This window comes from Coturnix japonica, chromosome 1 (assembly GCF_001577835.2).
Source record: "Coturnix japonica isolate 7356 chromosome 1, Coturnix japonica 2.1, whole genome shotgun sequence".
In the NCBI taxonomy this organism is placed as follows: domain Eukaryota; kingdom Metazoa; phylum Chordata; class Aves; order Galliformes; family Phasianidae; genus Coturnix; species Coturnix japonica.
In genome coordinates, this window is record NC_029516.1 from 132,592,546 (window position 1) to 132,615,123 (window position 22,578).

At 37.9% G+C, this 22,578-nt stretch overlaps 1 protein-coding gene across 1 annotated transcript in view; it reads right to left on the reverse strand.

Annotated features, from left to right (window-relative positions):
* GPC6 (glypican 6) overlaps nt 1–6,270 on the reverse strand; it is a 697,205-nt gene extending 690,935 nt beyond the window's left edge. Inside the window, exon 1 of the mRNA XM_015851542.2 lies at nt 5,448–6,270. Within this exon, the coding sequence (XP_015707028.1) occupies nt 5,448–5,763 (316 nt within the window). The 5' untranslated portion in view covers nt 5,764–6,270. The remainder of the gene's footprint in view (nt 1–5,447) is intronic.
* Between the last annotated feature and the right edge of the window lie 16,308 nt (nt 6,271–22,578).

Genomic DNA, 22,578 nt, shown 5'->3' on the forward strand with positions numbered 1-22,578 from the left:
ACCAGACATGTGTTTTCCTGCCACATGCAACACGTTTTAAATTCCTTTTGCATCTTGTAATGTATTCTCTCTCTGTTTAGCATAACAACTATACTGCTTTTAAACTGCAGCCCTTACATGCTGATCTTGGGAATTGTTGGAGAAGTATTAATTCTTTCACATGTATTTAAGCTACTAAGATAATTATGCCTGGCAGTATGAACTGTCAAAGCCACAGAATCAAGTTTCCCTTCCCAGGGAGATAGCACCCATTAACCAGGTATGAAGGGTAGCACAGAGTCATAGTTCATTGAAAACGTAATTTCATTTTGCTACTAATGGGAGTGCTGATACTTCAATACTGTAATGGAGTTTTAAGCACCACACTTGTTATTTCAACTAGAAACTTTAATGTAATTATGCATTTTTACTTTACTAAGCAGAAAGAGATATTAGTATGCATGGTTTTCTTATGTGTATTGTCAGAAGTAAGACAGAGATCTCCAAGTGATGCTACAAGATCCTTGAGTCATTCAAACAAATGGCAGGTGGTAATTTTAAAGACAAATTACCCAGAAAAGCTTTTATTGTTGATCACTTGTTATAAGATTTGCCATTTGCAAGTAATTGTACATTCAGATGAAACTGACCTTTTATGAGAGCGAAGTGGTAATATAAATGAAATGAATATATTCTTTATTGCAGTAATATAAAAAGAATGGCCTGAGCTTTTAACATAGTGCTTGACCTCTCTGGTGTCTGAGCACCACCTAATCTCAGGAGTATTTCACAATAGCATATGATGAAATCAGTGTTAATGAAACATTAGAACTGTTTAACGTATTAACACTTATAAGTGTATAAAATATTGGAGCTTTAGGTATGCTTTTTGATTATAAATCAGACTGTTGACAAAAGAAAGAAAGAAAAAAATAAGATGATAAGCATACAATACACTGTAATTCATCATCACACTAATTATTAAAGCACTGCTGCTTCTGTTTTAAAACCCTTTTTCCAAAATACTCTACAATAAAATCAGATCAGGAGACTCCAGATGCTGAGATTTAAAATTCTCAGTCAGAATCAATTATTTATAAGCACTAAAAACATGCTATTTCTTCTCTAAGGCCCTGAGCATACAAGGAGTACCTCTAGGTTTAGATGCACATACATAGGTTGTATTCACTTTAATGGAACCAGTCACATACGTACCAATAAATATGTGCAAAAGTGACAGCACAGCCAGGTCTTAGAAAAGCTATACTTCCTCCTAGGTAAAAGCACACATTCGTGTGCACCAATGCAGTTAAAACTGGAGAATGGGGGAGGCCCTGAGGGACAGTGATCAAAGAGTCTCTTGCTGCTGAAATCACTGAAGTAAAGGATACTTCTGAAACAGGGCTAAAACAAGAAAAATGCACAGACTACACCAGATTCCCCGTTCATCTTCATTTCACCCTCAGATTTGGGAATGAACTGATCTCTAATGGCCCAAGACAGATTTCACAAGTTTGCATTGATTACGTTAGTGATTTCAATAAAGGTATTCCTGTTTTATACTCATGAGATGCTACACAAGGTGTCTGTGAATACCCATTTGTCTTCTGGTCTACAGGTACTTTGCAGAATACTCAACAACATCAGTAGAGAAACAGTAAGAGAGAACATGAACTAAGAAATGCTGTGATACAGACATGGTCGGGAGGATTTCCTACTCTTTTTCTCTCAATGTATCATTACATGTTAGAGCTATCTAAAGCAAAGCAAAACATTCATTGCTTAGAACATCTGACATGGAATAATAGCCCAATTGCATAAATGACTACTGAGCTTATTTTCATTATTTTTATTATCACTTTAGAGCTACAAGCAACTGCATTATGTTTGCTAGTTTTCTCCAGTCAACACCTCTGTATTATGTCAGTGTGAAACCCATTCATCAAAGCACAATTTCAAGTGACTCCTGACCTTCAAACCTCTGAAATGAAGGGTTTGCTTCTGATTTCACTTCAGTTACTTTCCCAACAGCATTTCTGCATTGCTAGAATCTCACCTTGCTCATCATCTGCACAGGAGAACAAAGCTCTCTAATTTCTTAAGGAGTATTTGGAACTCAGCATCTTTAGAGTTGGTAGTTTTACCAGAGTGTTCCCTTAAATACAGTATCATTTGCCATCTATTCCAAAACAAAACAAAACAAAAAATAACGAAACCGTCTACAACACACTCTGCACCTTTCTAGTATATCTTTTACATGCATAATTGCCTAAAGGCTATCTTCAGGTAAACATAGGCATAAAAATATGTCTTTGCTAAAAACAAAGATCTGCTGAAAGTGGAAGGTCACAATTTGTACACATCTATTACTCTGAAATAGCCAGACATTCCCTCAGAACAGTTTGAGCCAAGGACACTCTCCGTATCTATCTACCTTTGTTAGTTTAGATCCCTGGCTTCCTGTAAGATACTTGGAGTTACTGAAATCATGTCTAGATTTCAAGTATTACTAACAGATACATGAAGTGGCTTTTCACTTCTGTATTAACCTTTTAAGTGACAGCTTTTCCTATAGCAAAAAGCTTCTGTAAAGCCATCAGGAACTCCACTCAGAGCCCCTATATGTTGGATCACGGTAGCATAAGTATGACAGTTTGGCTCTCATCCAAGTGCAGGACACTCCACTCCACAGCAGCACAGATTACACAAGGACAGCCACTGCCTCCGACCCTCTGACAAGTGCTGGTTTTGCACAGGACCAAGTCCTACCTCCCTCTCCCTGAGCATTCCCAGTCAAAGTACTTTTATGGAGGACTCACTTTGATGATTTAAGCTGTACACCAGCTTATCCAAAAACCAGTTGTACCCCAGCACCAGACTTTGCCTCTCAGGTACGGCATTAGGTGTAGCAATGCTTGTAACAAACAGCCACTACAACACTTCTTTGAACAATTTAGCACTGTTGTGAAAGCACAGAGGACAATCAGAGCACTGCCAACTTCAACACATACCTCACTTAAATTAAAAAATAGAAATAAAAAATAAAATAAAAGTTAAGAATGGCTGCAGGAAAACCTTGCCTTATAGCTTTAAAATCCATAAAATCCATAACTTAAACCTTCTCCGTGTACAGCAAGTTCCAGTACTTCACAAAGAACTATCAAATGAGACTGGTGAGCAGCTCCTCCCAGCAAAGGGGCAGCTCTGTGCCTACAGCCTCCCATCCGAGCAGACTGTAGAGCTCTGTGCACAAGTGCAACACAACACCGCTCGTTTTGTCAACTTCCAATAGCTCTGGCCAGAAAGGAGCTTTTAAGCAAATGGGAAATGGAAACATATGAATAACGTTAAATCAAAACACATTAACCATGCTGTGTGCTACCATTTTCCAACATATTATCGAGATGCAAAATCTTTTGAAAACATATTTGTTCAGAAATACGAATGTAATGAAGCACTTTAAACTCTTTAAAGCATGAGGCATTTGACAGACTACGCTTGTTTCATAGCAGTAACAAATTGTTTCCTTAACCACACCAGGATGGTGGAAAGGAACAGAATGAAAACAGTTATTCTGAAATCTGTGTGTTGGTTGCTTTAATTAAACACTTCCAACATTGTGCCCGGTTGCACATAGGTGGCTCCCATGTTAACGAGAGCCTATGCTGCAGCATTGTGGCACAGCCTCACAGCACCTCCCCAAAAGCAGCACTCTGAAATACACCTGGACCTTCCAACAACCCAAATAGCAACACAAGAACTGCTCATAGGTCAGTACACCAACCAGCAACAAAGCCATGAAGAAAACAAACAACTAGAGACACATTTTTTTTCTGAGCCTCCCATTACATCTGCATGAACCACAGACTTCTTAACTGAAAAGTAGTTGTTACTTGTAAACATAAAGAGTACCCTGAAGAGCAGTTTGGGACTTAACTGAGTCTTTCTGTACAGATACATGTTTACAGATACTTGCCATCGGGATATCCAGGAGAAGCCACTAAACCTGCATAGCAACTTTGTGCTCTACATTAGGAAAATAAATAAGCTGAAAGCAACAAGTATCTGCCCAAAGTTACCTGGACATGGAAATCCACTGCATTTCATTAATATTTTTAAAGGGGACGGAGTATATCCTGCCTCCCTGTCCCAAGACAGAGGTACAATAAGCAAAGGGAAAGCAGGACTGTGTAGCTGAACAGTCTATGGTCACAGGGAGTATTTCAGAAAAAAAAAAAAAATAAATAAAAATGATTGTATGTGATTGATGAGCGACCTAAGCGGAGATTTTAAAGCAGAGCACAGAAGGACCAGAGAACCAACAATGAATGTGAGGGCCAGGGGAGCCTGTGGGACAGGTATAGGCACAGTCCTGTGTCCTACTGCCTCATCCTAATGCATATCAGTGGGTCAGAACCACTGTTCTGTGCAGAGATGAGCTCAGCATTGGTGCACTGACAGCATGGAACAGCCTTCCCAGCACTTCTGTGAGCTACACCCTCACCGTCCTGAAATTCTCCACATTTATCATTCCTCCCCTGAAAAGAGCTAAATGAGTGAGGAACCGTGGCTTTATTTTACCTCCAGAAAAATCTGCTTCCAACTTTACAAGGAAGCGAGCAAACCGAGGGGCTCCTCATTCACTGTACAAACAACAGAACCTCATAGCAAAGCGGCGGCAGCAAAGCAGCAATCTGTCTTGAGGGCTCGAGCAGCCCAATTTGAGCAGCTCACGCTCACGTCTTTCCCCGTATTATTTCTCTTTTTGTCACGCTCTCTGATTGCTAAGAGATTATCCGCCCAGGACACATTTTTATTCATTCACTCCCAAAGATGCGATACGGATAAGGTTGCAGGGAAAAGCCGGAAAATAAAATCACCGTCAAAGGCAACCCCAGCACCTTCGCAGGCAGACGGAGGGATAACCTGTTGTGGGCACGTTTCGGCGGAAGGCAGAGCCAAGCGCCGGGCTGCCGGGGGACAGCGGAGCAGGGGTGTGCGTGCGGGTTCCTCCCAGCAGCTCCTGCCTCTCCGCTCTTTTGGGGCGACGGTGGAGCGCCCCAAGGGGCCGTTCCCGGCCCGGGCGGTGCTGCCCCCGCTTCCCCTCCACCCTTTTCATTCTCCCAGTCCCCGCTGTCAGAGAGCAAAGTTATTTCCCCCCGGAACCCCTGCGGAACGGCTCTCAGCCTCCAGCAACCCGGCTGCAACTCTCAAGAAGTTTCTGCAGGCGAACAAAACCACCACTAAGGCATCGCCCGCGCCCTCTTATTTTTAATTCTTGTGTTTCTTTTTCTTGGCTTTTTCTGCCTTTATGTATTCCTTTATCACCACACATTCCACCGATCACCGGGTACGGACCAGCAAAGCCAGCAGAGTCGCTCCGCGCCGCGCACGAGAACGCGCAGCCCAAACCCCACAGCCGTGGGCGGTGCGCACCGCATCTCCCCGCGCCGAGCCCCGCGCCGTACCTGCGATCTCCTGGTAGGGCACGCTGGCCAAGCTGAAGCCCTTGGCGCTGTACGCCTGCCGCACCTCGCCGCAGCTCCGCGCTTTGCTTTCAGTCCCCGCTGCCGCGGGCGGCGGCAGCAACAGCAGCATCAGCCCCGCCAGGGCCCAGTGCGCAGTCCTCCGCGCAGCCGGCATGGCGCGGCGCGCAAGTCCCGCGCTACCGCGCCGTGCCGCCGCCGTGCCCCCTTGTTGAGGGGGTGGCGGGCCGGGAGCCCCCCGACCGCCCAGGCAAACTTTTGAGAGGCGGGGGTGAGGTGGGCGCGCACACGCACACATGCGCGCACAGCGAGAGAGCGGTAGCCTCGTCCCCGAGCCTCCTCGGCAAAAGGCTACAACCCCCCAGCAGGGAAAAAAAGAAGAAAAAAAAAATTAAAAAAAAAAAATAGAAAAAAATAAATAAAAAGGAACAATCTGTCTCTATGTTGTAGAGATTGAGACGGCTGCCTGCGGTGCGCCGGGTAAGCGGCGGCGCGATCCGCCGCGGAGCTGTGCCCGCCGCCGCTGAGAGGCTGGAGGTGGTGGAGGCAGTAGGCGGCGTGGGGATGGACTGGACAGCGGCTCCGTGCGTGTGCGCGTGTGTGTGTGTGTGCATGCGTGAGGTGCTAGTGCCTGTATTGACGGGAGCCAGGGAAACCTCTGCTCCGCACAGCGCCAGAGCGGGCACCCGGAGCAGGCAGGGAGCAATCCTGGAGGCAGCCACAGCCAGGGAGAGACACACGCACACGCATCGCATGCACACACACACATACATACACCGAAACGTGCTACACATTGCATCGCTGAAATAAGGGAGCAGGAAGAAAATCCTGGCGTGGATCACCGTCTGCTGGAGGAAAGAAGGAAGGAAAACCACCCAGAGCTCTGAAAACTTCCTCCTCATCCAAGATCCAGGCGCTCTGAGCCCCTTAATTATAAACAGCCCACTAGTGAGAAGTCAAAAAAGATACTCGTCGGCAGTTTTGCTCTCCATAATGTCAGTTTTGGAGTGGGTCCCATAAACACTTTTATTTTTATTCATTATTATCTGTTCTTCACGTAAACGCTGGAGCTGAAGAGTCAGAGTGAGGAGGAGCCCATCATCCACAGGAGAAAGGAGGAAGGATATTCCTGTGCAGGAGCTACAGAGGGATGAGAGGAAGAAAAAAACAGGCAGTCCTTGACCCAGGTAATTTGTGCCACCCTAGGAGAGGAGAACAGAGGACAAAGCCATAAATTCTCTCCTGCAAATGAGCATCTGCGGAGAACTGAGCGAGGGAAGCAAAGAAAACTCCTTCAAGGTGAATTCAGCCTCTACTTGGGGAGAAAGAAAAATATTCCATTCTGAAGCGCTTGATAGTAAAATCTGAAGTTGGAGTTTGATAGGATTTATTGCAGTGCTTTTTATGAATACTGGAGAGATGAGCCGTATTTTGTCAAAAGTATACAGACAGAAAAGTTAGGCCTAGGACGAGGAGAAGCAGGGCAAACAGCAAAGATAAAAGACCACCCGCTCTCAAGAGCACTTGTCAGCGGGGAGCCACACAGCATTGCCATGCTGGTATCACAATTCAAATTAGACCAAATTTTTAGGTACCCATGCAGTGTCACAGTAACTGCAGTGTTAGTCTTGGGTCTGGGCTAGTGAGATGAAGGAGGAAGGCAAAGGTTTGGGTAGGGAGGAGGTTGATGAGAGGCTTCTGTTCTTTATTCCATGCCATGAGCCTATTCAATCTCCATGGACTTGTTAGTTTTGAAGGTTTAGTTATCTCACAGTTCTTGCTAGTACTCCTGAGGAATTTTTTTATTTTATTTTATTTTTTTTCTCCTTAGTTAATGGGAACTGTAATGGTATCAAACGGTATCACCCAGCCTCACCTAGTGGAGGGTGGGATGGAAGTCTCTGCTTTAGCAGTCCCAAAATAGTGTTCCCATGTGTTTCCTGCCCACTACATATAATAAGCTGCTTGTACTGACACCATATAAATCTAAAATTAGGCAAGGTCCAGAAATTTACTACATGGAGAAAATTTGGCAGATCTTAAGATACACCTTATTCACTCCAAGACAGGATCAGGAGGGTGTTACATGTACCTTATCTCTTGCACTGTGGCCACAGAAGAGAGTTAGCTTACCACGTATCAAGCATGACAGACTCCCCCACAATCTAAGCTTCTTCAAAGTTTCTTCAACCCACAGGAAAATTATTTGACACAAACTCGTAGATACAAATGAGAAAAATCACAACAAGCCAGTCTGAAGTGCAGAAATCATGGTACAAGAGCAAAAGATATTTTGTGATTAACACAGGAGCTCATCTAACTGTCACTTATTTTCCAGAAAATTATATATATTAAAAAAAAAAAATAAATGTGTTGATTATTCACCTCACATAGTGTGACGGGGATTTACATTAGGCGATGATGTTCTGACATTTATAGTATGGGGAAAATAGCTGTGGGAAACTCAGACTCATGTCCTCCCTTGAATCCTGCCTCTGACATCAATGGCTGAGGCTTCCGGCAGCATCTGAGTCCTACAAGGTAAAGGAACACTTGCTCTCCCAAGAGCTCTAATTGAATCTCACATTTAAACACAGATATTTTTACCACTTCAACAAATCTCCTACTCATCACATGGGAGAATCATTGTGTGTTCTCAGTACATATGTAATTAATTTTGTACAAAGTGGAAGAGCTCCAAAGAAAGCCCAGGTCAGAATGTTTTCTAAGCCAGTGGCTTTAGAAATCCCTTAGAAACATAACACCTCTTGCCAAGTACAAATGCACAAAATACAATATCTCCTATTTCAGGGCCTAGACTATTAGGATGTTTGATACAGCCTTGAGATATTCATCCCTTTTCAGCTGTTCTAGACTATAAAAAACACATAACTAATGTGTTTCGTGACTGATGAAAATAGTCTTTAATTTGTTATTTTAGAAGGAGTAGCAAGTGACTATTTGTTGCTGAAGTAGAAAAAAATTAATATATATATAAATGTTGAATGAAGTCTGGCTTCCTGCTCTTTGACATGGTGATTAATACCTTCCCAGTTAAAGTGATCTCCAGCTGAGATGGGCTTGATTCTGAGTTGTCATTTGAGTGGTCGGGCCTCTAAACTGTCTGGTAAAAGCTTATTGTTTCCAACATAAATTTTGGGAAGCAGTACATTCAATTCATTTGCATAAGCACCAAAGAGGAACCTTTTTTTTTACTTAAATGGAACATCTGAATCACTAGGAAATTCTTTTGCTTATCTTCAGTTTCTGTGGAAAGAAATAATAACATTTAAAAATGTAATTTTTTACATATTATGCTTGCTTGACAACCAGACTGAAAATCCACCATTTACCCTCTTGGAGAACTCTCTCCACCAAACACATTCAGTGTAGCTACGCAGATCTCATCTTGAATGAAGACTTTGCATCTACTGATCAAGTTTACGGTGATTACAGTTTTTGTCCCTGCTCCCTGCCTCAAGTTATTCTAAATATTCTTACCAAGTTCCACTGATTGTTTTTGTAATTTAACCTTTGTTTCCAACTACTTGTGTAACAAATGGATTAAAAGTTATTACTCATGCCACATCATTATAAAAATGTCAGTGCAAAGTGGAGCAGCAGCCAGTATTAATTCCTCCAGCCACTGGAATGCTCTGCTCCATGTTGCTGAGACAGTTTAATATTGTGCAGAAAAGGAGCTATGGAACCTCTAAACAGTAAGGACAAAACCAAATATTGAATTGCTACATCATTTTCAAAGCAGTCATCATCTTGATCTCTAAACAGTTAAAGGACATGGTGGAAAAACACAATTATGAATGTAAAGAATGATACTGTGTAGCACATAGGAGTGAAAATGTGATTGCAGGGGGAAGTTTTGTGCATTTTTTTCATATTTTTTGAGTTATTTCACTTTGTAAACATGATAAATGATATAACTTTGAAAGATACACTGATTTATTTTCAGGTGTTATCAAAAAACTCTCATTGATGTCATGGGCATAAAGCGGACCATATAGACAAAAGCATTTTTCATCTGACTTGACAATAAAGCTTTGGGAAATGTCAAAATGTTCTATAACTCAAATTCACAAAAAAGAAGCTGACTCCTAGATTCACTGTTAAATCTATGAGCTCCTTAGATTTGCAGCTTTCACATAATAGATTTCTCGCAAGATGGTTTCACAGGCTGAGGCAATAATCGGTGAGATTCTCAGATGTCCAATAGAATTATTGCTGCTGGAGTGACTCTGATGTTTCTGATGATTTCTACAGGAGGAAACTTCTGCGGAATTAGCCCCTGTTTTCACAAGAAGGCCTTGAAGGATTTCAGAAGCCGACATTCTGAGTGTGAGGGAGTGGCAGGATCCTATCTTCATCAAAGAGGAGATCCAGCTCCACACAAATTTCTAGTGTATTTTTTCTAGAGTATGGAGCACATCCTGGATACTGAGGATCAAGTCACCTACACTCCAGGATGTACCTACATGCTCCACAATGGGGAAATCTGAACATGTTCCTTTTTCACTAAAACTATGTGTACAGATATGAACTATTTATGTGAAGAAAATGTTCACTCTAGGTCTACAGTGTCTACCCCAGGTGGACGTGGTTATTTTAAAAGTCCATAAACCTTTAATTTTTTGGTGTTGGGGAAACATTGTGAATGAAATTGAGCCATGAATTTGTCCCATAAAAATTCTCAAAGGCCAGTTTAATGAAGGTGTGCACAACAGTATGAAAATGTCCTTTGTACATGTTAATTCATGTTGTGTCTGAAGCCTTCACAGAAATTTTTAACACAGATCACAAACTAATCTTCTTTTTCACTTTAAGCTATAAAGGAAAGCCTTCCACCCCCCCCCCCCCCCTCCCCGTCGACTTTATGATATTTTCTGCAAAATTAATGCAAAGCCCAATTCTTTCCAAAAAATAAGCTCTAGAGGCACAGGTGTGAAGAAGTCATCTTGCTCTTGAAGTTGCACTCAAAAAATAGAATTGTCAACACAGCTGCTAGATAAGTCCTCATAGAAAAGGTTTTTAGAATCACGGCCAAGAAAACAGACCTGCTAAATATACAAAATAATGAAATACAACTAGCTTTCTTTCCTCTGTATTTTTTAGAGACAGAAGGTAAAAAAAAAAAAAAAAATGATCTAAGATTCCATATGCTCTGTTATGCATAATATAGGAGGATTAGGCTCCCATAAAAAAGGTTTATAAGTGGTAATCAGTGATATCATATTAATTATAAGCAATAGTGGTTGCTCTTGAAATCTGCAGGCAATGCTATTTCAGGCAAATGGCGGCATTTTATTTTAGTTGTTCATTTTATGAAACCTTTTGTGAACAAATTCTAGAAGTTTATGACTATATTATAAATATTGGAGCAACTGAATGGGTAAGTGTAAGTGCCTGGGCTTTGCAGCAACGGCATTCAAATGCTGGACAGATCCATTTCTACTTTTAGTTGATGACTACAGAAAATGATTCAGAGTTGTTGGTCATAATAATATATATCTGTGTATATATATGTTTACATATGTACCTCCCCCCCCCCCCCTTAGATGGTGTCAGTTAATCTGCCAATTTTTATTACAACTAATGGACCATATGGCATTCTTCATTAAATAAAATGCCTACAGTTAGTTTATCTTTAAAAAATGCCAGTTCCAAAAAGGGGAAGATTAAAATGTTTTTTAAAATCACAACTTTTCTTTACAATAAAACAGCAAAACCATCAGTGCACATATATAGACAAACTCTGTTATTACGCTCAATTTCACTGAACTCCAAAACATTTTTAAAGCTTGAATAAATTTTGGCAAAGTTCCAAAAATAAGTATTTCTATATCTCTGCAGGTCTTAAACTGACCGTGGAATGCCATGTTAACTATTGTGCACTGCTTCTTTTTCACTCTTATGATGCTCTTCTCCTAAGTGGCTGGCCTTCAGCTCAGACAGATTTTGAGTAGATCTTTCAGTAATAAAAGCCATTTTTAGGAAATAAAAAGATATACAAAATCAGGTTTATTCTCAAATGCACACTTTTATAAATATGTTCCTCTTCAGTTAATCCATGGATAAGGAGCAACATCTGTTCTGATTCTTAACAGTACGAGAAAATTATATTGAAGATTCCTAAAAATGTCAAAGTAAATTTTTATCCTTGTTTTCTCATGCCATCCTATTATCATTGGAAAGTAACTATTAAAAATGAAAAGCACTTGATATGCAAGTCAAAGAAAACTAGTAATTTCCAAATAATATTCAGGTTATAGATTAACACATATATATATTTTTTACTAACATTAACTGTTTGAAGTGGATGCATATATCAGAAAATAAACTACAGGGAATGCCTTAGGAATACTGAACAGAGTTGAAAACATTCAGTATGCTGCAGATTATTATCAGAAAGTCTAACTTATTCACATAGCAGACCAGTGCAACACAAAAGCCAAAAGGTTTTCATTTGTGACAATTTGCATTCATATCCTACCAATTTCCACAGTCATATTTTTCTTTCTGTTTAGCTGAAAGTTGAGGCAATGATATGTAATAGACAGAACATGGACATTATTTCCAGTAGAAAAGTACAGGCTGATATATGCATTAAAGCTGTGAATGTAAGGTTTATAGTTTTTAAATTACAATTTCCGAGCAATGTATTTAAAAGTATGTGATACGTTCTCTGAGAAAGATCAAAGGGCTTGATATATTTTGTAAATTACAGCTATAATGATTCCATTTGCAAAAGATGTAATTTGCTGGTCTATTTTCATAATGAATGGGAGCCTAACAAATCACAAAACCTTATACATTCAGCAAAAATACAGGCCATCTTAAACTTCAATTGCAATATGCATTATGATAATACTTGAGATTTTATTGGAGACTAGATTTCTTTTTCATTTCTTGCCATACTCACCTTGCCAGCCTTTTCTGGTTATTTTATCTTTCTTTACAGAAGCAAGAGATCTTTAAGGAATGTCAGTGAATAGAGTGAAGGAGAAGGTTGCTGTGGTGCATTCATTCCTGAACACACAAATGTGCACAGAAAAGAAAGGCCACATACTTGGGTAAAGGTAGAGAAGAGGCCATTTGTGAGGATTAAAGAAAAGGACACTTCAGGTGGAGTTCTCTCATGCCATTTTCTTTGCACTAGTAAAAGAAAGGTGTCAGCATCTCCTTGACATGGAGTGAACATGGGGATANAACAGATGATGACTGTACAGAATATAATTCATATTTCCATGGGTTTGCAGAGAGAATAGACAAGGTAGTGGAAAAGAAATAATCTGAGAATATCTAAATATACAGAGTACAGTCAGGAATGACCCGAGCAACCAGTTACAGAAATATCAGAGATTTTCTCTATAATTTTATCCTTTTTTATTGTTTGCATTAGCACCCAATACAGCCACTGTCAGAGAACGAAAAGCCTGCTTGGTCTGCCCTTTGCCAGAAGTCCTTTGTAGTTTCCTTTGCAACAACTACAAAATTGTGAGCCTTAAAAATATATCAGTTCCAAGGCAGATAAAACACAACACACAAACTGTGGAAACCCAGAAGATGATAAAGATGTGTGTATGGCTTTTTCCCAGGTGATAATGTGAGACTGTATGAATCCATCATCATGTAACATCACCTGGCAGGTGGACAGATGCCTTTGGAAGGCCATTTACCTAATTTGGCAAGCTGGAGATAGCTGAAAAAGAACATTTCTGTTACTCAATAATGTCTTCAGATGACTTCTTTGCAAAGACAACAAGCCTATACTCTACCTTCCTTGGAACAGAGAAGGTAAATGAGTCACTTTCAGACTCAAATATTTGAAGACGAGTCTCTCTGTGAAGTCATAATATCAAGTCAAATAACAGTTCCTTTAGAAGAAATAAAAGAAATAAAAACATTTTTCCATGTTATTTGTGGTTCCAATGAAAATTTAGTATACCAATTTTTGGGTGAAAAATAGTCATGCTAAGAAAAAAAAAAAGATGTTCTCTGAAAAATTTGGAGCTGAGTTCCATCTCTCTGTAGATCCTTAGGATAGACTTGTATAGGAGTCATGAGCATATTTCAGTATGCTTTTCAAAACAAAACAGCAAATCTGACTTGAGAGGACAGAAACTTGGATGTGCTTCTTTGAGGCTGATCAGAATGGCAGCTCTGTGATGTCTAACCCTAAAATGCAGTTTCCTGGATTCTTTCTTTTCTGGACATAAGAAGGAAGCATTAATACATCCCCTTCCTATACTTCTTTAATTAGAACATTCTTCTGCCTAGATAAATTTAGGTGATGTATAACCAGTCTAGTCATGTACAGTAGATTGCATTTAGACACACATAGTCTACCCACGTGCAAAGTCCCCTTGTCTGGATTTCATGTTAGATTAATTGGAGTCTCATGACTCTAGCTGTTGAAGAATTGTAGGTAAATAGCCAAAAAATCGACTCAGATCATTGATGACATGCAAAAATATATTGCAAAAGAAAAGATAGTAAATTTTAAAAAAAAACCTAATTGTTATAGGATAATGTTTCTTAGATATATACCAGAATAGAATAAAATATGAGAAGATTAAGTGAAGGCAATAAATAAATAAATTAATAAAAATAAAAGTGAAAAAGTATTTCTGCTATTGCTAGAGTTTTCTAAGAAAGAAATTTTCTAATTTCTTTCACATTCCTTTTTCTAAGAAATCCATGCCAACTAACCCAAAAGTCAGACTTGGTTTTGGTGGGGTGAGACAGACATATCCTGAAAATTGAGTGCTACAGACCAAGAGCTTCAAGGAGCCCCTGAAACCCTATTTGCTTGTGTCACAGTGATTCCTCACTATGTATTTACTCAAAGATTTATCTTAAAGGTTTTACCTTAAAACTTCATACAATCTTGTCAGAAAAGTTTGGGGCAGGGCTTTGCTGCTTTGTGTCTGTAATCTACTAGTCTGAACACCACTTGAATACTAAGCCTTACACATACTGGAAAAAAGCAATGATTGAACACAAAGATGCAAAACAGAAGAGACTCAATAATTTAGGTCTTAACGCAGGGGACATGTAAGGCACATGCAAATAGTTAGCTGAAGAGCACATTTCCATACCCCATATGCAATCCTTGTGTCACCTGATCTTCTCATTTTTCCCAGTCTGTAATGAAGTTACACTGGCATTTTGAAATGCAACATGACTGCTGGAGTGAAAGAGAGCAGTATGAATACTGTACAGTATATATTTTCTGCTGTGCTGGAAAGAAAAGATTTCACTCACTGCCTCCATTGTCATCCTGAATTCATCCCTTTAATACCTTTGCTGATCTTCTAGAAATATGTTTATATGCTCAAATAAAAGTGCTAGATCATCTGAATGTGAAAGCTGCATCTTATTTCATATTCTCCAGAGTGTACATGAAAATAAAACTAATAAGATGAGAAAGAAATCCAATTCCCACATTCAGAGATAGTTTAAGTTTTCTGAACATAAAAATAGGACATTGTTTTAAAGTCAATTAATAACAAGATGCTGAACTTCAAATAGGCACATAAGTATTTTCAGAGAAGTCATACTCATCAAGGAATTTTATGCTCAAGTTGTTAGCTTAAATTTATCAATAAGTTGCTTTTGTAAAAGAATGACTATCATGAATTTATGGGATGGTATACCTATTTATCATATTTTATACTATTTAATCAAAAAATCAAGGAGCAGTATTGGATCTTTTCCCTGACCATCAAAAGAGATAGTGTCATGCATCTATAAAAAGATTACACGCTGTAACATTCAGAATAACAATCTATTATTGGGAAAGAAAAAGTTTTCATCTTTTAGTTAAATGAAAATATTTGATCATTTTCTAGAAATACTTTATTTGGTAACATGAAAGATTAATTTACACTAAATGATAACAAGGAAAACTTCAAATTAGTGTGCATGAATCATTTGTCTGCCAAAACATTACAGGAAGTAACAGAAGTAATAGAAAAAATATCTAAATAAAAATATCGGGGAGAGTTCTGTGATTCTGTGATATCTAAATACATCAAAAATGAAATTAAGTTGTAAGGATATTTGAAATTAATGTTTCTGGTGTTTGTTTTTTTCTCCCTGCTTTGCTATGGGTTTTTCTGTGCAGTGTTTACTAATAGTTGTCCACTCAGTCCTGCCAGACTGTTAGAAGTAAAGAACATGACAGTATGAGGCCTTGATTGGTCATAAACACCAGATTTTATCAATAGTCTTTTAATCCTCATCTATATTTCTTCAATGTCTCTGCAGTTTAATCTTAGCATTTATATTTTATAGTGTTATTAAGCTTTTACCTTTTTTGCAGATTTAATTAGAATTGATGGGAATTAATGAGAATTTCTGTTGACATCAATCACTGTAAATATATTCCAAATGTAAGGTAGCCATCAGAACTTCACCAGGGGTGAATTTATGCAGGTATCTTTAGATGCAGGTGAGGTGTTCTGAATCTAGCAAATGTCGAGCAAAGTATTAGCTCCCTGTATTTACTTTCTAAAGGGAATCATATTTAAGCTTAAGAAGGGAAGATGATATTCAAAAATTCTCTAAATGGAATGACAATGACCTCAGCTTATATGATTGTTAACATAACACTAGCGACTTATTCAACAGCTTTCTGCTTTACCCTATCTGTTTAGCTACTAAACATATCTTGATCTTCAAATGGGCAAATCTAGAATGTTCATAACTGTAATTGCTGAGCAAAGCTAGACACTTTCTGCTAAGAGTTCCCTTAGAAAATTAATCTGAAATCTGTTTCAACCATTTGAAGTCCTCAGTATTTGTTATGCCATTTTCTAATTTGGGAGTGAAAATACTACACATACTGCATATGGAAATGAGCTCTCTCTCATGGGCTACCAGTCATCATATCAGAGTTTTCTCCCTTCTCATTTTCTTATCTACATTATTTTGTGAATATTCTGCCATAAAGCACAAACTACAGCGTACATCTGCGTGAACTTCACCCATATCAACTTAAATTAAACAAAGCTAGCTAGGAAGGAAAACCTCCGACAAAACTGATTGGTTTGAGTACAGTCAAGACACTATTCCTCAGCAGAGAATATGCTCTGTAGAGAATATGGAATGAAACGTTGACAGAGCATTAACAATATTCATTTTAACATTACAATTGAAAATAAATAGTGTATTTACAACAAACAATCAAAATTTTGGATAACAGGAGGAAAATAGGAAAAAAAATATTTATTCCAGAACAGCAACAATGAATAAATCACTTTATCAGGGCTTTGTAGAAAACAAGGAAGGAAAAAGTAGATGTTCTCGATTCAACTTCTAGAATCCTTGCAAAAAAAGTGTACCTCTAACATATTCGTTGCTAGAATATCTTTTTTCACCTTAATCTCCCTGTGAACTCCAAAGCAAAAATATTCTGTGGATAGTTGAATAAAGCATAATTCTCCAGATGCTGAAAAAGGATAGAGTTTTACTTACAAATATTTACCTATTTTAAAAAGGCCAGTAAAGCTACACTAAGCTTTAATCATCTCAGTTTTATTACTTATCTGTGTTTATTTAATGCATTGAATTTCAACTTCTGAAACATTTCCAACACAGAAAAATTCTCAAAAATTACATCCCATCTCTGTGATATGGCATGTAAATTTCACTGTGGTATCAATCTTCTGCCATTTTTTTCAAATGACTTTAAAGTCTTCTCTGAGAGAAACAGGATAAAAAAGGAAAATCATTCCTTATCTCCATTTAATCTAATGAAAAAAAAAAAAAAAAGTTTTGTTATATATGCTGTATCTACTTCCTTGTTGAGTAGAAAAAGAAACAAATCCTAAGATGTTATTAGACAATATGAATAAAAAAATTGAAGGTTACTCAAAGTGTGTTAATGCAAGCTTTAAGGTCTCTCAATAAAATGAATAGACTTTAACAGAATTGCAGAACTCCAGTATTCAAGTATTGTTATCAACTTCTGCGTTTTATAACCTCATCAGGTAATTTACTGCACTGTTTGATCCAGTCATTAAAACTTAGATTATGCAATGAAGCTTGGATAGGATTTACCAAGAGTTGTTAGTAGGTCTTACTAAATTTTACCTGGCAATAGAGACATTTTTACTGTGAAGGTGATCAAACACTGGAACAGACTTCCTAGAGGAGTGATTGATGCCCCATGCCTGTCAGTGTTCAAGAGGCATTTGGATAATGCCTTTAACAATATTCATGGCTGGGGTTTTTTGTTAGTCCTGAAGTTTTCAGGCTGCAGTATTCCTTGATATTTGTAGGTTCCTTCCAAATGAACTATTTTAATTCTGATTATAAATTTGAAACTTTTGGCTTAGATAAGACATATAGCTCAACCAGATTTTCTGCATTTATTTTTTCCATTGCTGAATGTAACTACCATCAGTTTGGGCTATTATCAACAGCTATCACAAAACACATGCTGAAAGACATCTGTAAAGCTCAGAAACGTATGTACTCAAGAGGAAGTCATAGAAAGTGTCTGATAACAGTTTGGCTTTCCATGCAGGACTGAATCTTTCCAGATCAGTAGAGAAAATGGCTTGGTATTCATTTCATGCACTTAAGGAAAAATCTCCTTTTTTTACCTTATCAGTAGTGACATGTAAAATAACAGCCTTGTTCCCTTTAAGCTCACAGAAATAGAAGTCAGAGTACTGAAAAGGTACTACCTGATACTACAGAGGACAGGCAGGTTCTTTAGGGATGCTTAGCAGAATGTGGACTGGCCACAGAGTTTATTATTATATTTTACAGATTTATAATTATTTTAAAAAGTTATTATCAGTCAGCATTGCTTATAATCTACAATTCCTCGCACTTATCATATAGTTGCCCAAATTTTTTAGAATTCTCAGCTATACAGGCGTTTCAGTTGCCTTTATTGACTCTTTGCCAATTAGGTCAAATTCTTATCAGTCAGCACAAAATGCAATCATAAACCAGACTCAGACTCTACTTAAAAGAACACAGGTGACACACTCACTCCTCAGTGGAAGAAGATGCCAGTTGAAAGTTCTTCAGCCACTGAGAGGATGATGGGCAGTCCAAAGGCTGTTACTGTCTAAGTCACTTGCTACTAGATGGCTTTATAGACAGTGGTCCTGTGCTGTCGCTATCTCCTAGCAGCCTAGCACATCATTATTGATAACACTGATGGCCTTAACAACCCCAACAACATCTTGGATAAGGCAGCACATGGATCTTGATAACACTAACTCTCTTTACTCTGACTATAGATGTCCCCACACCCTTGGGACAGATATAGGGAGAGAGAAATGGGCATGGTTGTACATTAACAGTCTACTTAAAGATATTACAGATATTTGCCTTATTGTTGGCTATGCTAACCATATTGACAGAGATCAGAATCAAGAAGTATCAGCCACATACTTGTACAGATATGTATCCCAAAACAGATAGCTAGACATATGCATCTTTTTTTTTTTTTATAGTTTTCCTTCCTCCCTTTTTCTTCCTTTCTTGCTCACCTTCCTCCCCCTCATATTCCATATGCCTGAATTGAATTATATTTGAAGAGTGAAAATTAACAGAGCAGAAGGAACCATGGCATAGACTTTCCATCAGTAGATTCATATTCTTAAATATCCAGTGCACTCTCTGTGTCACCATAGTGAGTGGATAAAGAGCCCCTGAAAGGATAAGTCTAGTGAATTACAAATTCTAAATCAGATACTGGGGAAATGAAAGCCACAGTACTTGCTTGTTAGGCATGGAATACATGACTTTCTATGGTTCTTAAGTAATTTTTCTTGGATTAAACTCATAAATAAATATTGTTTTGAGATCAAAAGGTGGTTAAAATGAGGAAAGCTAACACGTTGAATATAAGCTCCCAATAGATAAATATATATAAAAATATAATAGCCGTCGGAGGACTTCAATGAGACAAAATAATAATAGACTATACTAAACTGACTAAACTAGTCTAGAACAGTTCAATTGGAAGGAACAGTCAAAAATCATCTTGTCCAGCTTTCTGATTTCCTGAAGACTAACCAATGTTTATGCAAATCAGTGAGGGCACTGTCTAACTGCCCCTTGAAAACTGACAGACGTAGAACATAAACTGACTCTAGGAAGCCTGTTGCAGTATCTAACCACCCTCACAGTAAAGAACTTTTCCTAAATTCTAGTCTGAACATCCTTTCACACAGATTTGTGCTATTCTATATGCCTTATCATCTGTGATAAGGGGGATGAATCAGGCATCTCCCTCTGCTTCCCATCCTCAGGAATTTGTCTATCAGGAAGGGATGAGGGAATAGCACTTGTGTGCAGTGTTGTGAGAACTCCTACTGGAAAACTCTTACTGGAATACTCTACACAGTACTCTACACAGTTCTGATATTCACCTATCACAGGATACTTAGGGAAGGCATGGGAGATGGGAGATGCCGTTCAAAAAAAAAAAAAAAAATTCTCATAAAAAATCTCATAATAAGAATTTTGTGAAGTTCTATTTCTTCAGTTAATCCAAAAGGAAGTCAAGAGTTAGCTGGATAATAGTATAGGTATTAGGGAACAGATTTCAAACTACACAAAGAAACAAAGGCATTACAAAGTGCAATACAAGCAAACAGAAGGGGGACATATTTGATACAAAGAGCTTAGATCTTTTTTGTTATGAAGACATTTAATCTGTGGAAGTTGACACTTCCAAAGTTGGTGTTCAGTTCCTTGTCACCTGAAAATCTCTAGATCAGGTGTATGTGCTTAAAAATATTATAGAAGTTAGTTACAGACACAAAGTGCTGTTATGCCTTCTGAGGTGAAGCTGGGGGTGGAATGCTGCTATCTAAATGTTTATCCTATTTTTAAGCATTCATGTACCTGTAATTGAGCTGGAGCAGAACTAGTAGTCCTCTTTATGTGAATAAGACTTAATTAATCATACACATTTGATTTATTAGGTTGGATATAAGCCCAGTCTCTCTCCCACCTGACAGTGAAGTCTTCTGATGTACTGAAAGCAAGTCAGTGGGAGAGAGGGTGACTGGAAACATGCTTCCAGCAGCAGAAAGCTCTAAACATTATTTGTGTATCCATTCAATCCAGCATGATATAAAGTGATTGTTATGCAAAGTACAGTTCAACATCCTTTCACATGTTTTTTACTTAGAAGACAGATTTATTCCTGGAGGTGTACCACTTTCTACTGTGTATTAAGAGAGGCAGTTTTGTTGTTCGTTTGTTTGATTGATTTTGTCATATTGTGTATATTTTAGGAAGTTTAGAAAGACTGTGCTAGATATGGCTTTTTGTATATTTAAAGCCTTCTGAACTGTCAGTTTTCCTTCCTCATGAGGATACAATCAGGTAGCTCAGTCTACCTCAAAGTGGAGAGTAACAGGTCAGTTGAGGGAGTTTTCATTACGTCCACCTCGTTAACTCACATCCTCTTTCCATTCTGTGGGTCACCAGCACTACTTGTCCTTGATATTTCAAATCAATTTACTTCACATCCATGCAATTTGTTATCCTTGACTGTATTTTGAGGTTTTAAAGACTGCTAGTTGCTGAAATAAAATGCATTGTTTCTTCAGTTAAAAAGAATAGGGGGATTTAAAAGATGTTACCAGAATACTTTGAAATGCTTCCTTTACTAACTGTTCAGAGGTGATTTTGTAAATAGAGAGATATAATATTATTTTAAAAACAAACAAACAAACAAATAAATAAATGATCTGACCTTGATGAAAATAGGTAAATGAAGTTGAAAGTTAATTAATTAAGAAAACAGTATTAGCTCATACGGATGTTACTGCTCTGACCATTTGCTTTTTTCACTAATGAAGATGTAGTATGAAGACAGTATAACACACAACAAAGCAGTATAGTATAATTTCATAATTTTCTCCAAAACCCTTCAGCAAAATTGCATATCTTTAAATGCAATTCTGTTCTGTGTTCACACAGCAACTTTGTAACAGCACATACGCTTTGAGGTTACCAGTGACCTACTTGCATAATGAAAATCCTCTAAAAACACACAGCCTGTAGTGACTAATATCAAGGCCATTATTTTTCTGTGGGACATGTAGGAAACCTGGAAACACGGAGCTATGTTTTTAATGCTTGTAAGTGTGAATATATATTATTAAACTAGTATTAAATCACCACATTATACCAAGTAAAGCCCTTCATAAATCAAATGCCCCAATGATTTTTCTCCAAAGCTAAACATTCATTCTGGCTGCCAAACTTGCAGCCACCTCAGCACATATCAAGTTGCAAGATATAACTTGTCAAAAATAGTTGACATGATTTCTGCCTAATTTCCATGCAAATGAAAATGTACAAGTCCATGCATTGTATGCATGGAATTATCACCGTGAAATCAGTAAATAAGGTACTAGTATGTACCCAGCACTTTTAAGACTGGAAGATTATTATTCATAAAATGATCAATATTTCTTGTATTTTTCTCTTATATTTCTTGTATTTTTCTCTTAAAAGAGTTTTTAGTGTACTCTTTTGAAAAGATCACATATGCGTTATTTTTCATGATCTAAGCATCCTTTACATTTTATGTAACTCATCTGAATCCTACTTTTTCAAACCTTTTCCTATTTACTTTACTTTTTATTTCTTTAAATAAATAAAACAAAAACTTCAGGCAATATGAAATATGAAATTAAGTTTGTAATTATGGCTTTATTAGTCTTTGTTCCTTCAAGGAGCATTTCAAAGCATTTTCAAGGGCTTTCTGATCACATGCTTCCTGATAAATGCCTGAGAATTTTAGTATCTTTAAATCTTATCATCACTGTCTTTGTAAGTACTACTAAGGGACAGTCATGACTATACTGTCCATGTCCAAAAGCAGAGTGAAACTTGCTAGCATAATGTATACACATTCTTGTGAGTATTTGCAAGCCCAGTGTCATACAGAAGGACAAGCTTATAGAAATGTTTAATGATAGAATTATCAGGGAGAAATTTTGACAATAGTTTGAAAAAAAGAAAAAGAAAAAGAAAAAGAAAAAGAAAAAGAAAAAGAAAAAGAAAAAGAAAAAGAAAAAGAAAAAGAAAAAGAAAAAGAAAAAGAAAA